The sequence below is a fragment of the Coregonus lavaretus genome (genome assembly GCF_964263955.1).
Source record: "Coregonus lavaretus genome assembly, chromosome: 1".
NCBI classification, from domain to species: Eukaryota; Metazoa; Chordata; class Actinopteri; order Salmoniformes; family Salmonidae; genus Coregonus; species Coregonus lavaretus.
Window position 1 is genome coordinate 63,852,285 of NC_139988.1, and position 17,126 is coordinate 63,869,410.

Here is a 17,126-nt window from a genome sequence, read left to right on the forward strand (position 1 = left end):
TGCTATCCTATCAATCAGAACTCAATCAAATACCCAGACATTTCATCCCAGATGGCAGTTGAACGGAAATTAACTGATTGTCAGTGCATAGTTTAGATAATGGCATGGCCTCTGACTGTGGTTGATGTCCTGACTGGGAGGTGTAGTGTATAGTGTACTGAGGTTAGGGTTGGCAGGATGTTATAGTATAGTATAGTAGTGCAGTACTACTCACACTCCTTGGACATGCCCACTTCCAGGCATTTCTGCAGCCGGCAGTACTGGCAGCGGTTCCTGGTGACCTTGTTGATGATGCAGTTCTTCTCCCGGTGACACGTATACACCATGTTCTTCTGAATGCTCCTCCGAAAGAAGCCCTGAGGACAGAGGAAGGAAGAAAGTGAGCGAGGAGAGGGAGAGAGAGAAAAAGAAAGAGAGATGAGAAGAGATGGGAAGAAGAGAAAGACATTGTCAGTGAGTGTGGGGAGATTCAAGAACCTATAGATAACAATCCCCAGAGTGCTCCACAATGCACTACCAAACACTAAGCTCTTGAAAGACATAGCAATGAATAATCTGTAGGAGCAGAAATATTAACTCCTGTTGCCATCTCATGAGATCACCCATGTACCTTGGTAATGGCCCATTAGGACATTGAGAGATGCTTTTAGGACTTTAAGTAAGTCAAACCGGTTTGGGGATATAAAACACAGAGGCCAATGAGCCTCTAGCTACCTATCCATGACCTACTTTATATATTTAAATGTCCCAGCAAAAATAAATTCTGGGTCGGGGCCAACTGAAAATCATTACAGAGAGAGAACGTTGGTTTAAAATGCTTACAAGCGATCTCAGAACCAAAACAAAACCACTCTCCGCGGATCATTTTGTTTCAGCGGATATCTGAAACAAAATTAAAGGACAGGAGGGTGTCACATACACAAAATCCCCAAACCACGCGTCTCAAAGCTCCGAAACCTAAAAAAACATAACAATAGTTCACAAACAGTGCATCTACCATTCGAGGCATCTACCCCCTTTGTATATTCTGGCAAGAATCTGGCAAGGCAGATACTGTAGATGATACCTTCAGTATCAAGTACAGTGTGGGTAACTATTCTAGTTATTTTCATTAGTCACTCAATGGGTTAATCACTGGTAATATTGATGGGCGGAGGAGCGATGGTGGGTCATATTGAATCATGGAGGAGAGGGGGTGGGTCATGTTTGGGTGGGCCCGGCTGGCAGGGGAGCGCCACAATTCCAGGAGGAGATTAGCTCTCTGGCCGACAGATGGACTAAAACCAATAATTTGTCCTTCCTGGATCATCGGCTATCCTTCGCTCTCCTCGTCCTCGTCCTCCCCTCCTGAGAGGAGAAATGGCAGGCTGACAGGGGGGGAGTGATCCTATTTGAAGGTGATCGAGAGGAGGAGGAGATGAACAGTATTACTACAGTACACTGCTATGTGTGTTTGATCCATCGATTAAAGTGTTATTGCGAAAACGTGGCACATTGTAAGGGACGGCAGCAAACACAAGAGGCCATCTCAATCTACGGACATGAACCCCATTGAAAACCTGTGGTTTGAATTGAAGAGGGCGGTCCCATAAGTGCAGACAAAGGATATCATTGATCTGGAAAGATTATTTATTAAGGAATGGTCTAAGATCCCTCCCAATGTGTTCTGCAAACTCATAAAACATTTTTGAAAAAGGCGCAGTGCCGTTATCCTCATGAGTTATTGCCCTTATCCTCGTGAGGTATTGAAAGGTATTGAAAACAGGGGTGCCAATAATTTTGACCAATAACTTTTTGAGAAAAAATATGTTTTACTTGCTAAACAAAATCTCTTTCTATGAGCAATTGTATTATTTTCAAATGTTTTGGAGCATACAATATAGCTCAGTATTTATATGATTTTGCTCATCATTATCAAGGGTGCCAATAATTTGGGACCTGACTGTAACTGTGTGTGTGGTAACGGTTGATTGAGTGGGAAAGGTCTGAAACTTCACAGGAAAAGCATGAATCCTCTCGTACGTTACAAACTGTGCCTAGAGTAAAGCCAGACTTCCCACACTCCCACTGAGTGTGCAGGTGTCCTCGTGCGACCATCTGAAAATGTCCAGAGACTCTGCGTCTCCCGCTCGGCGTCTGCGACAGGCACATTCCTAAAGATGTGACTAACAAGGACAGCCAAAAACACTGCAACAACATCAGAGAGACGAGTAATGGTGGGGGTTTAAGATGCTAGTCTCTTTCGCATTAAAAAAGAAAAAAGAGGGTTCATGCTGCACACCAATGCCTCTGAGGCAAAAACATAAATATGAAGAGAGAGCATGCAAATGTTATGCTAAAGTGTTTATATATCTGGGAGAAAGACAGGGAACATGAGAGAGAGACTCCACTTCAACAACAAACAAATGAGTAATCTCTAAGTAGCTTGGTCCGACCGTATCCCTCAACGCCCCCCAGGGTTGGGCTTTGTAGTTGGGCGATGCTAAATTGCTAATCCTCAACTTACCCCAGTCTCTGATGACTGGTCGTCTTTACATGAATATGCCTGTAGTGTTGAATTATTACAAATGCCAAGCTCACTCACCTCCTGTGAAGAAGACTAGGATAGAGGGGAGGCAGATGCTGAATTTTTGAAAGTTCTGCTCTCCCCGGGACGCCCGGCTGGGGGCAGTGACTAGCAGCTGGTGCTGGGGTCGCTACCACCCGGCAGGGATGTACACACGCACGCTCACGTGTACGCACAGCACCCAGTGAGTCAGTGAGTTTTAGCCAGTTTGTTTCTGATATAGCCAACATGAAGTCTTAGCCATGCTTTCACATCGACACACACACACACACACACACACACACACACACACACACACACACACACACACACACACACACACACACACACTCTACAGCTCTCCATCAGTAACTAGTATTCAGTCATTAGCCTATTTAATCAGGGACTATTAGACAACAAGGAGCAGTGTGAAGTTAAGAGACATATTAAAAGCTATTGAGGACGTGCAACCGGCAACTCCGTCAAGTGGGGCTTTTCTTCCCCCATAAAAGGGCAGGTTTTCTTTTTTTTTTGTTAACTTTTTCAAATCAAATGAAATTGTATTTGTCACATGCGCCAAAATACAACAGGTGTAGACCTTAGTGAAATGCTTACTTACAAGCCCTTAACCAACAATGCAGTTTTAAGAAAAATGAGTGTTAAGTAAAAAATTGATAAGTGGGGGGGGCAATGCAAATTGTCCGGGTAGCCATGTGATTAGCTGTTCAGGAGTCTTATGGCTTGGGGGTAGAAGCTGTTAAGAAGCCTTTTGGACCTAGACTTGGCGCTCCGGTACCGCTTGCCGTGCAGTAGCAGAGAGAACAGTCTATGATTAGGATGGCTGAAGTCTTTTTAGGACCTTCCTCTGACACCGCCTGGTATAGAGGTCCTGGATGGCAGGAAGCTTGGTCCCAGTGATGTACTGGGCCGTACGCACTACCCTCTGTAGTGCCTTGTGGTCGGAGGCCGAGCAGTTGCCATACCAGGCAGTGATGCAACCAGTCAGGATGCTCTCGATGGTGCAGCTGTATAACTTTTCTAAGTCTCTTTTAGAGGGCAGGTTAAGTTTCATTGAAGGCACACAGAGGCGAGACCTTGCCTCGTGCTAATGTGTTAAAACAAGACTCTGGGGCCTCCTGAGCGGCGCAGTGGTCTAAGGCACTGCATCGCAGTGCTAGCTTTGCCACTAGAGATCCTGGTTCAAGTCCAGGCTCTGTCGTAGCCGGCCGCGACCGGGAGAACCATGGGGCGGCGCACAATTGGCCCAGCGTCATCCAGGTTAGGGGAGGGTTTGGCCGGCGACTCCTGTGGCGGGCCGGGCGCAGTGCACGCTGACACGGTCGCCAGGTGTACAGTGTTTCCTCCGACACATTGGTGCGGCTGGCTTCCGGGTTAAGCGGGCATTGTGTCAAGAGGCAGTGCGGCTAGGTTGGGTTGTGTTTCGGAGGACGCGCAGCTCTCGACCTTCGCCTCTCCCGAGTCGGTACGGGAGTTGCAGCGATGGGACAAGACTGTAACTACCAATTGGATACCACGAAATTGGGGAGCAAAAAGGGGGCAATTTTTTTTTTTGAAAATGTATTAAATTTAAAAAAAACATAATAATGCTATACATTAAAAAAAGGACTGTGTGCTCCAGAAACTCCACTCATCTCTTTGTTTTCTCCTTCCGGTCATCTCTCCTCTCCGGTCCTTATGTCCTCTCTTTCTCATCTTTCCTGCTCTTCTTTCCTCCTCGCTCTCTTCCTAATCCCCCTTTTCTCATCTCTCATCTCCACTCTGGATGCAGTGACCCATCTTCCTTTGAGTGTCAACTGGGCTCACTCCTGCAGCACCTCTGTCCCTCCCTCCCTCCAGGCCAGGTGTTATCTTCCCTGGGCCCAGCCATGTGAGGCAAGCCTAATGGTCACCTGTCACCACCACAGCCAGTCATCCAGCCTCCCTCTCTGCCTGCCAGTCTCAGACCATCGCCCTGCCCTCAACCCCTCAACCACCATCCCCTTAAACCCTCAGCCCCATAGCCCTCAACCTCCATGCATTACAGATGAACAGCGAGTCCCCCAGCGCACCACTGCTTTCACAAGCTTACACAACCCCACATGCCTGTCTTATGAAACACAGTACTGCAGATAAGGCGGCCAGATACCACTTCAGAGTGCAGACGGTTGCCTAATTACAGGACAGTGTGGAAGTCAGTGTACCTGCTGCTTTCATAACACGTCTCACATAACCACTTGAAAGGCTCGCTAGGCCTGATCAATGGTGAGAGAAGGGGTGAAGGACGCATACACGGAGAGTGGGGATGACAAGTGTACACGTTGACACTTGCTGAATGAGGGTGCAGCTCTTATGCACTCTTACATTTACATTTACATTATTTAGCAGACGCTCTTATCCAGAGCGACTTACAGGAGCAATTAGGGTGTGCTAAGTGCCTTGCTCAAGGGCACAGACAGATTTTTCACCTAGTTGGCTCGGGGATTAGAACCAGCGACCTTTCGGTTACTGGCACAACGCTCTTAACCACTAAGCTACCTGCCGCCCCTCTTCTGCACCCACTTTAGATAACGACTTCATTTGGAGTTGGACAGATACAGCAGATACACACACTCAAACTAAAACCACTAAACGGAAGAAATTCTTCATATAGTTTATGAGAACTGTATAGCGCAATATTATTGAAGCATAGCCCACATCTGGCAGTCCCATCACGTATAGATAGCGTATAGGGCGGCAGGTAGCCTAGTGGTTAAGAGTGTCGGGACAGTAACCGAAAGGTCGCTGGTTTGAATCCCCGCTTCGACTGTTGCTGTGCCCTTGAGCAAGGCAGTTAACCCTCAACAACAACTGCTCCCCGGGCGCCGATGACATAGATGTCGATTAAGGCAGCCCCCCGCACCTCTCTGATTCAGAGATATATTTCAGTTGAATGCATTCAATTGTGCAACTGACTATCCCCCTTCCCTAGATATAGGAGGTCTGAATAAGCGATGGTCCAGTCCACTATTTTTAGGGCACCCCCAAATCCACCCCAACCGGTCTATATATATTATGAACTTTGGATAAAGTTCATGGGAAATGCAATGCATAGCATGCGTTTGAATTTTCAGGGGTGGCTTGGGGTGATGGCCCCTGGGACTGGTTACTCCCGTTCCAAACCAGGACAAGCAGGATATGTGTTAGAAATGTCAACATGGGCACCCCTATATGCATTGAGAACATTGGGCCAGCCCACCATTTACAGAACACCCCCCAGAATCAATGTACAATTTGAACTCTGGATCAAATAGAATGAAGTATAGCACAGAATAGAATGGAATATAGCATAGAATAGAATGGAATATAGCATAGAATAGAATGGAATATAGCACAGAATATAATGGAATATAGCACAGAATAGAATGGAATATAGCATAGAATAGAATATAGCATATAATAGAATGGAATATAGCACATAATAGAATGGACTATAGCATAGAATAGAATGGAATATAGCATAGAATAGAATGGAATATAGCATATAATAGACTATCGTTATTAGGTTAGGTGGTGTCTCACCTTGCAGCCTTCGCAGGCGCTGACTCCATAGTGGTATCCTGAGGACTTGTCCTGGCACACGAAGCAGGGCTTGTAGACCCGCGGGGGAGGAGGGGGCGACGGCGGGCTTGGCACTATCTCCTCTGAGCTGGTACTCTGCGTCTCTATAGCTGTGGGAGAGAGAAGAGGGGGAGACACACACTTAGTACGCACTACTTAATACACAGACACACACCGTCAACACAGACACACACACACTTCCTAACAACACATTCAGCGACAGAGACGACAAGGACAATATCTTGATAAGACAATATCTTGATAGGCCACTTTCGTATCTTGGACAAGAAAGACTACTCTGGGTATTGCTGAGAGAGTCTCTCTCAGAGCGCTTGGCAAGAAATAGGCCTACACAGTGAATCAAATCAAGGCTGGAGCCGAAGAGAAAAGCAGGCCATCCTTGTTTACCGGTAACGTTGGGGGTTCCACATATCAATCGAGACAATGTCAGCAGAGGAGATCACATAAGGATGTCCTGAATGGCTGTATAAAGGAACTGGTTCACCCATCTGGGAAGGAACTTGACAGATAACAGTATTCTCTCTAGGCTGTGTGTGAATGAATGGTGCTTCTAGCGAGGAATAATGTTCTGCTGGACTAGCGTCCATTACGCTCTGTTGTATAAGATATACGAGTCCTGGTGTATATTGTCACCAGGCGAAATCGAGTGGTATCATCATGTTTTCACATAGAGAGAAAAGGGAAGGTGACAAAAGCTAAGGTCGAGGTGGACATTAAGAACCAGACACCCCAAGGCTGTCCACGTCGATCTCTCTCTCTCTCTCTCTCTCTCTCTCTAAGATGCTAAAGACGGGCAAATTAACGAAGACAGTCTGTCCGGAGCCCTTGATATGAGACCTAAGATGATTATTCTTGAGATAGATAGGCTATTAAAGGGCCAGGTGAGCAGCAGCACTCAGCTGTTAATCCAAGGGCATGGCATATGGGCTGTAGAATGTAAGTAAACAGCAGGCCTCTGGGAGGGTGGAGGTAGAAACATGCTATTGTTGGGTTGAAGTAACAGGCATGGTGGACTTTGCCCTTAATATCATCTGTGTGTTTCACAAAACCATTGTAATCACACACACACACACACACACACGTCGGTCATACACTGTAGCACACACACACAAACAAATTGAACTGGAATTGTGACGTCTCGGTCTCGGAGCTGCCCAGAGGCCCGGGCGGCACTCGTGTGTAAATAAACAAACTATATTTAACTCAAGGCTCACGGGTTCACCAGGCTTGCAGTACAGCTGGGGACAGACTCCACGTGACGCAGCAGACAGCCGCTCTGGATGGAAACATCACTGTCTTGCGTGCACAGACGCAAACACACTTATGTCCATCATCCACATAATCTCCCTCTGTCACTCACAGCTTGCGCTCTCTTTGTAATGTGTCTGTGCACGTTTCTGCAGTGTGCATGCTCCCGAAAAACTATTGGAAAGAGTACATTCAGACCACCCAAATACACCAGGCTGATGCACACCAATATGCACACGCTCACCGCTAGAAAAACATTAAAGAAATGTTATGTTAAAACCAACCCCAAATTCTCCCAATATCTCCCTTATCATGAGGCAAACATCCAGTATAGCCCCGAGGTTCAGATATCCTGATAGCAGTAACGCAGCTAACTGTAAAGACAACACCAATGAAGCTCACATTGCAGGGACCAACTGCAACACTAATCAGACCCAGGATATAAAGACAATCTCACCCCAGTCTCTGACTCAAAACAGGAAGAATGATGGAGTGAGTGGAAGTCTTTAAAAGTGGGTTACACTATGTAGGTTCCTACAGTATGGCTGATCCATTGGCTGCTGTCTTCAACAGACCAGCAGCATATTGTAACATTTTACATTTTTGTCATTTAGCAGACGCTCTTATCCAGAGCAACTTAGTGAGTGCATACATTATTAATTTTTTATTTTTCATACTGGCCCCCTGTGGGAATCGAACCCACCAACTGAGCTACATCCCTGCCGGCCATTCCCTCCCCTACCCTGTGCGCCGCCCCATGGGTCTCCCGGTCGCGGCCGGCTACGACAGGGCCTGGATTCGAACCAGGATCTCTAGTGGCACAGCTAGCACTGCGATGCAGTGCCTTAGACCACTGCGCCACTCGGGAGGCTACATGTGAGAATACTGTTCCACTATTACTTTGGCCTCTTAGTGCTTTAGCATTAGGGGACAAACTGAAGCTTATTTAGCCCATGTGGCTAGCTTGCTACTGTACAACCTAGGGTGGTCTCCTCATCATTTTGAACTCATTACCTGTATAAAAGACAACTGTCCACACACTCAATCAAACAGACTCCAACCTCTCCACAATGGCCAAGACCAGAGAGCTGTGTAAGGACATCAGGGATAAAATTGTAGACCTGCACAAGGCTGGGATGGGCTACAGGACAATAGGCAAGCAGCTTGGTTAGAAGGCAACAACTGTTGCCGCAATTATTGACTGGAGGCACAGTGACTGTTTACTGCAGTCTTACTCACTGCAGCTCACATGGCCCTCCACCATGGCCCTGAAAGAGAAGGAGTGAGACGGAGAGAGAATGAGAGAGTGAACGAGTGATAGAGGGGCAGAGCAGGAAAAACGTAATGTTATGTATACCTACCGCTCTGATACACCTGTTTCTAGTGCTTCATTCTGTAAGCTCACCCAAACGAAATACAGTTTTAACCTTGTTATGTATTTATTTAATGTACCCAGAGGACAAGCTTAGAGAAAAGTCAAAATACAGTAAACACTGCATTAATGAAATAGGGTCCGCTATTCGTTTCAACTGACGACGGGGGGGGGGGGGGGGGGGGGGACACAAGAAGAAGTGAGCGGGCTCAGGGTGTGGTAATCGCTCCGAGCTCAGAGACTCTTCTTCCCATCAGTATGTGGATCAGGGAGCAGGTCACATGCTAGTAAACAAAACTTCCCCATATATCAGCTAGATAGTAATAAATGTCTCAGGGGCAGTTAAAGAGAGATGCACTCAAAGCACCCTCTTTTTCATTTGGGGTGGGATGAAGGGTTGAGGAAAGATGGAGGGATGTAGAGGGAAATATTTCGCTTTCATTGCCCTTTGGTGTGGTCATCAGCGTTCAGTCTTTGCTGATGCCATTGGCCCTGGCTGGCAGTCATTGCGCTCATGTCAAACTAATTAAACCTCTCTTTACGTAACGCACCACATTTTCTCTCATTAGCAAAAACCCATTCACCCTTTCCCTTCCTATTACAACCCTGCATTATTACCAGGTCCACAGACCTATTCACCCCTACTCAAGCTGCCTTCATTAGACGTATGCAACTATGCATACAAACACACACACACACACACATACACGTACAGTACATAAGCGCACAACAGCCCTTCAGCTATCCACGAGCCCCCCTGCCACACAGACCTACACAGGCACGCGCACACACACTAACTGTCCTAATGAGAGCACTTTTTTTTTTAAATGGACACAATCTGGGACACAGGACAAGAGTCTGCGAGGGGACTGGTTACTGTAATTAAACACAAATGGCCCAGTTCTGGAGCGCAGAGCTGGGGCATTGAACAGAACAATGGTGGCCCTGTGGGATGGAGGGGCTGACTCAGAAGACCGAGCCCACAGGGCCTGCTGCTACGGCTGCACACCAGCTCTACCACAGCAGTCAATAGAGCACCTCTGGGCAGTGCTACAGCCATTGGTCTGTCTGTTGTTCCCTAGCACTGATAAGGCTAGCTCGCCACTGTAGACACCATGACAGAGAGGCTAGCTTCGCTATACTGTATAAAGGCCCAGCTAGGCGGTCCCTAGTCCTGTAAATATAGTACTTCATTGGAGTGGCAGTGGGTTGATGAACCGTCTATGATAAGAGCTGTACTGAAGGGGGTAAAGGACAATGTTAATGCATCATCTATAGAGATATCGTCTAGATGGAAGTGGATCTAGCCGAGCTGCTCTATCGGAATCACCTCGACCTCAGTGAACCTCCTAGTCTCTATGACCAGTATGACCATAATTAGTGCGGAGCGACTAGTCAAAATTTCAGTTTATTTTAGTTTTTTAAATAACAGCTGTTCTCATTGGTTCTTGCACGGGCAAGCCTGTAGGGCCAGCAGACAGACACAGAGAGGAAGAGAGGGACAGAAATTCACACAGGACGCGACGCGAACGAGAAGGATAGAAAGCAGTTGCTTAGGTTTCTCTACCTGACAATGCATCTAATTGATAGTTGTTGTTCAGCAGTAATAAAAGTATGCCTTATGTACTTTTTTTTGTTATTGTTGTATTTTACCCCCTTTTTCTCCCCAATTTCGTGGTATCCAATTGGTAGTTACAGTCTTGTCCTATCGCTGCAACTCCCGTACGGACACGGGAGAGGCGAAGGTCGAGAGTGGTGCATCCTCCGAAACACAACCCAACCGAGCCGCACTGCTTCTTGACACAGTGCCCGCTTAACCTGGAAGCCAGCCGCACCAATGTGTTGGAGGAAACACTGTACACCTGGCGACCGTGTCAACGTGCACTGCGCCCGGCCCGCCACAGGAGTCGCTAGTGCGCGATGGGACAAGAACAGTGCGCGATGGGACAAGAACATCCCTGCCGCCCCATGGGTCTCCCGGTCGCGGCCTATGACAGAGCCTGGACTCGAACCAGGATCTCTAGTGGCACAGCCTTAGACCACTGCGCCACTCGGGAGGCCTTCCTTATGTGCTTTGAAGAACTACTGAAGTAGTGATTTCGTCAGACAGTAGGCAGCAAGCCAGCTAGACCAGGGTTTTCCTAAACTCGGTCATGGGGCCCCCCCTGGGTGAATGTTTAGGTTTTTGCCCTAGCACTACACAGCTGATTCAAATGATTAAAGCTTGATGATGAGTGGGTTATTTGAATCAGCTGTGTAGTGATAGGGCAAAAACCAAAACATGCACCCAGGGGGGGGGCCCTGGACCGTGTTTGGGAAACCCTGAGCTAGACTACTAGCCTAAATGGGATAACTCTTTGGGAAGCACCGTCATAGATGGCTGGCTGGCTGCTACTGCCTGAACAGAGATGAGATGATGACTTGGAATAAGTCAAATAAAAATATTTATATATACGCACACACACACACACACAACTGAAATATGTTATTAAAGTAATGTGAATAAAGGATGGTTTATTAATAAGTGATAAGCAGTAATGGGCAATCACTACCATCATTGGGTTTTTATTAATGAAATAATAAAGTCATCATCATACTAAAAACAAATCTGTAATATACACAACCAAAATATTTTATTTAAGTAAAGTAATGTGAATAAATGATAGTTAGAGCCTAATGGGAAGTTAACTCAATTGTTTTATTCTGTGTTGTTACAGCATTCAACCCACATAATGCATTTATTGTAAAAAAATATATATAACATTTAAAAGTTATTATTTTTGTAAAACCGGACCTACCTCAAAAAGCATGAATCGCTCAGCACTAACCATGATACATCTCTCTCTCTGGTTTCTCAGAATGCCCTTTGATGTTCACATTCCCAGACAAACATTCAAAAACACAGTGTGTGTTGTGTTTGTCGGCAGCCAAAACATGTTAATGGGTTAACTTAATGTGCTTACACGGCAGCAGCACCCAAAGCACCAGCGATTTCATTAGCTCGAGTGTTGAGCGTTCACAATGTCACTCTTCAGATTCACAAGTACACTCCATTGTGATCACATTAGACATCTTTTCAGTACTCAGTTACACTGTAGATTAGGCCGAACAGCAGGACAAAGAGATAATTCAAAGAAGAGGCATTTCATCTAATAATCACAAAAACAATAGGCTATATCAAAAGTTCTGACAATAAATTGAAACTAGCCTGATAACCAGTCAGTTTAACTCCTCTGTCATTGGCTAGAGGAGAAACAGACTGACACCCAGACTGTATAAAGACAACCATACAGAAAACCCTACTGGCCATCTTGTAAAGTTGGGCCTGAGTGGCTCAAAGCAAGCCTCATTTGTTGTCCTATTCCTGGTCTGTGTAAGGTTCAGGTCTGGGTTATAGGCTAGGGAGATTTGATTAACATCATCCCCATGGGTGATTGGGCCCAGCTGTGAAGCATATTAATGAGATTTCAGCATTATTAGGGGGAATGGTAACTACATTAGCCAACAGGCTGGCGGGGCTAGCAGTCGTCAGGTGGGGTGAGGGGGAATTCACGGGGTCTTCCAGTGTACTGTCCTTTACGACCAGTCACAGGCTTCTGTGTTTCCTATTAGATTAGACCCCCGACACACACACACAGCAGGCTGTCGTCACTAAGAACCATTTGTCTCTCTGTTCGGTCTCCAGACACTACTCTAGTCCAGACCACCAGACTACTAGGCTATGCCACAGACTGGCAGACACAGACGAGACATATTAGGGATGCTTTGAAGTCTGACCAAAATAATGAACTGACAACATGATTGAGGGATGGAAAGTGTCTCGTCTATAGCCAAGCGGCATATAGTTTTAGTCAAAAGTATCATAGGTCTCAAGAGACCAGACATGCTTCACATTTAGAGACCTTTGATGTGCAGTCAATTACTGTATGGTTTAGAGGAGGAAATCACAGAGGGGCCTAAGATGGATGACAAAAGATTTCTGTGTCAGAAATGTGGGTAAGCAGGGAAGACGAACACAGGAGCCTGCATTGTCAGCGTTCTACTAACTGCTAGGGGGGAAATACGTCCATTTTCTACCTCACAGGGAAATCCTGCCATTCAACAGCACAACTTGATGCCAGTTCCCAAACAACTAATAGATCAATATCATCTCAACACACAGACACACACGGACGGACGAAGGCACGGACGAACAGACGAGCCATTTAAGATACTCTTCGAAGAGGTAGGGTTTCAGATGTTTTTGGAAGATGGGCAGGGACTCTGCTGTCCTAGCTTCAGTGGGAAGCTGTTTCCACAAGCAGGGAGCCCAGCCAACAGCGAGTTGCAGTAGTCCAGACGGGAGATGACAAGTGCCTGGATTAGGACCTGCGCCACTTCCTGTGTGAGGTAGGGTTGTACTCTACGGATGCTCCCTGCAGGAGCGAGTCACTGCTTTGATGTTAGCAGAGAATGACAGGGTTTTGTCCAGGGTCACGCCAAGGTTCTTTGCACTCTGGGAGGGGGACACCGTGCAGTTGTCAACCGTGATGGACAGGTCTTGGAGAGGGCAAGTCTTCCCCGGGAGGAAGAGCAGCTCCGGCTTGTCAAGGATGAGCGTGAGGTGGTGGGCCGACATCCAAGCTGAGATATCTGCCAGGCACGCAGAGATGCGTGTCGCCACTTGGGTGTCAGAAGGGTGGAAGAAAATAAGTAGTTGAGTGTCATCCGCATAGGAATGATAGGAGAGACCATGTGAGGATATGATGGAGCCGAGTGACAGTGTATAGAGAGAAGAGAAGAGGAGAGGGTCTAGAACTGAGCCTTGGGGGACACTAGTAGTAAGAGTATGTGGTGCAGACAGAGATCCTCTCTATGTCACCTGGTAGGAGCGGCCTGCCAGGTAGGTTGCAATCCAAGAGTGTGCAGAGCCTGAGACGCCCAGCCCTGAGAGGGTGGAGAGGAGGATCTGATTGTTTACGGTGTCGAAGGCAGTGGATAGATCTAGGAGGATGAGAACAGAGGAGAGAGAGTCAGCTTTGGCAGTGTGGAAAGCCTTCTTAACACAGAGAAGAGCAGTCTTGAAGCCTGACTGGTTAGGGTCAAGAAGATCGTTCTGAGAGAGAAAGCGAGAGAGTTGGTCAGAGACAGTACACGCAAGTGTTTTGGAAAGAAAAGAAAGAAGGGATACCGGTCTGTCGTTTTTTTTCATCAGAGGGGTTGAGTGTTGGTTTCTTGAGGAGGGGAGCAACTCGGGCAATTTTGAAATCAGATTGGACGCAGCCAGTGGTCAGGGATGAGTTCTCCAAAGATGGTCTGGAGAAGGGAGGAGGGGTTGGGGTCGAGCGGGGAGGTTGTCGGGCAGCCGGACCTCACTACAGTCGTGGTCAAAAGTTTTGAGAATGACACAAATATTAATTTTCACAAAGTCTGCTGCCTCAGTTTTGATGATGGCAATTTGCATATACTCCAGAATCTTATGAAGAGTGATCAGATAAATTGCAAAGTCCCTATTTGCCATGAAAATGAATCCCAAAAAAACATTTCCACTGCATTTCAGCCCTGCCACAAAAGGACCAGCTGACATCATGTCAGTGATTCTCTTGTTAACACAGGTGACTATTGACGAGGACAAGGCTGGAGATCATGGAAGCTTTAAAAGGAGGGTGGTGCTTGAAATCATTGTTCTTCCTTTGTTAACCATGGTTACCTGCAAGGAAACACGTGCCGTCATCATTGCTTTGCACAGAAAGGGCTTCACAGTCAAGAATATTGCTGCTAGTAAGATTGCACCTAAATCAACCAATTATCGGATCATCAAGAACTTCAAGGAGAGAGGTTCAATTGTTGTGAAGAAGGCTTCAGGGCGCCCAAGAAAGTCCAGCAAGTGCCAGGACCGTCTCCTAAAGTTGATTCAGCTGCGGGATCGGGGCACCACCAGTGCAGAGCTTGATCAGGAATGGCAGCAGGCAGGTGTGAGTGCATCTGTACGCACAGTGAGGCAAATACTTTTGGAGGATGGCCTGGTGTCAAGAAGGGCAGCGAGGAAGCCACTTCTCTCCACGAAAAACATCAGGGACAGACTGATATTCTGCAAAAGGTACAGGGATTGGACTGCTGAGGACTGGGGTAAAGTCATTTTCTCTGATGAATCCCCTTTCCGATTGTTTGGGGCATCCGGAAAAAAGCTTGTCCGGAGAAGACAAGGTGAGCGCTACCATCAGTCCTGTGTCGTGCCAACAGTAAAGCATCCTGAGACCATTCATGTGTGGGGTTGCTTCTCAGCCAAGGTAGTGGGCTCACTCACAATTTTGCCTAAGCCATGAATAAAGAATGGTACCAACACATCCTCCGAGAGCAACTTCTCCCAACCATCCAAGAACAGTTTGATGACGAACAATGCCATTTCCAGCATGATGGAGCACCTTGCCATAAGGCAAAAGTGATAACTAAGTGGCTCCATGGCCAGGAAACTCCCCAGACCTTAATCCCATTGAGAACTTGTGGTCAATCCTCAAGAGACGGGTGGACTAACACAAACCCACAAATTCTGACAAACTCCAAGCATTGATTATGCAAGAATGGGCTGCCATCAGTCAGGATGTGGCCCAGAAGTTAATTGACAGCATGCCAGGGCGGATTGCAGAGGTCTTGAAAAAGAAGGGTCAACACTGCAAATATTGACTCTTTGCATAAGCTTAATGTAATTGTCAATAAAAGCCTTTGACACTTAAGGAATGCTTGTAATTATACTTTAGTATACCATAGTAACATCTGACAAAAATATCTAAAAAACACTGAAGCAGCAAACTTTGTGAAGACCAATACTTGTGTCATTCTCAAAACTTTTGACCACAACTGTAGCTGCAGGATCTGGAGGATCTGGAGAGAGGGAGGGGAGAAAGAAGTCAAGGCGTAGGGTAGTTCTGTGTGAGTGGGACCAGTGGACTCAATAGGCTGTGCGGATGTTGTCAACCTTCTTTTCAAAAGTGGTTGACAAAGTTGTCTGCAGAGAGGGAGGAGGTGGAGGATTATGGAGGGAGGATAAGGTTGAAAAGAGTTTCCTAAGGTTAGAGGCAGAAACTTGAAATTTAGAGTGATAGAAAGTCGCTTTAGCAGCAGATACTGAGGAAGAGAAGGTAGAGAGGAGGGAGTGAAAGGATGATAGGTCCTCCAGACGTTTAGTTTTCCTCCATTTTTGCTCAGCTGCCCACAGCCCTGTTCTGTAAGCTCGCAATGAGTCACTCAGCCACGGAGGGGAGGGCCGAGCCAGCTGGGAGGAAAGGGGACAGTGCAAGTCATAGGACGTGGATAGGGAGGATAGTAGGGTCGAAGAGGCAGAGTCAGGAGACAGGAGGGAGAAGGATTTAGCAGAAGGGAGAAATTATAGGATAGAAGAGGAGAGAGTAGTAGGAGAGAAAGAGAGCGAAGATTGCGACCGCGCATGACCATCTGGGTAGGGGCTGAGTGGCTAGGGTTGGAGGAGAGGGAGACAGAAAAGGAAACCCAGTAGTGATCAGAGACCTGGAGCGGGGTTGCCGTGAGATTAGTAGGCAAACAGCCTCTAGTAAAGATGAGGTCAAGCGTGCTACCTGCCTTGTGAGTGGGAGGAGACTGGGAAAGGGTGAGGTCAAAAGAGGCAAGGAAGGGAAACAAAGAGTTGGAAAGAAAGAGTTGGAAAGAAATTCATTGAAGGCAGACATCGGGAGGTTGAAGTTGCCCAGTAAGAAGAGCGGTGAGCCATTGTCAGGAAATGAGCTCATCAAGGTGTCAAGCTCATTGAGGAACTCTCTAAGGGCACCTGGTGGGCAATAGATGACACAATGTTAAGCTTGAGTGGGCAAGTGACAGCGACAGCATGGAATTCAAATGAGGAGATGGAAAGGTGAGTGTGAGAGAAATTAGAAGCCCTGTGCCATCACCGGGACGACCAGATGCTCTCGGACTATGAGACCCAGTTCTTCCACCTCTCCTTTTCTCTCCTCTCCCCCTTCTCTCCGACCCGGTCTACCTGTGCGCCCCTGCTGTGGCTGGCATTCTCTCGCCTCCCGTCTCTTCTATTCACGGTCTGAAAGTATTCTCTTCCTCTTCTGTCCTTCTCTTTCAGCCAGAAAATATCTCCGATCTACATTCTCTCCTCTCGCTCTACCAGCAAATATGTCTACCTTCCTCCTCAGCTTTCTTTCCTCACTTTGCATGGCTGTATGTGTGTGTATACCTGCGTGAGTGGTGCATGCATGTGTGTTTGCGTGCTTGAGGATTACCAGTGAGTGCCCCCCTGCCTGGTAGCACCCCACAAAGCAGCTGCTTGTCTGCGGTGAATCTGGCTCCCTGTCCATCTCAGCCACATGTGCTCCGGTGATG

The 17,126-nt window shown here is 47.1% G+C and overlaps 1 protein-coding gene across 4 annotated transcripts in view; it reads right to left on the reverse strand.

Moving 5' to 3' along the window:
* Positions 1 to 17,126, reverse strand: part of LOC311130489 (retinoic acid receptor alpha-A) — a 211,944-nt gene that overhangs the window by 16,084 nt on the left and 178,734 nt on the right. For all 4 annotated transcript variants that reach the window (XM_084163241.1, XM_084163239.1, XM_084163238.1 and 1 more), the window contains 2 exons: positions 6,104 to 6,252; positions 215 to 356 (listed from right to left, as the gene is read on the reverse strand). In XM_084163241.1, the coding sequence (XP_084019367.1) occupies positions 215 to 356; positions 6,104 to 6,252 (291 nt within the window). The remainder of the gene's footprint in view (positions 1 to 214; positions 357 to 6,103; positions 6,253 to 17,126) is intronic.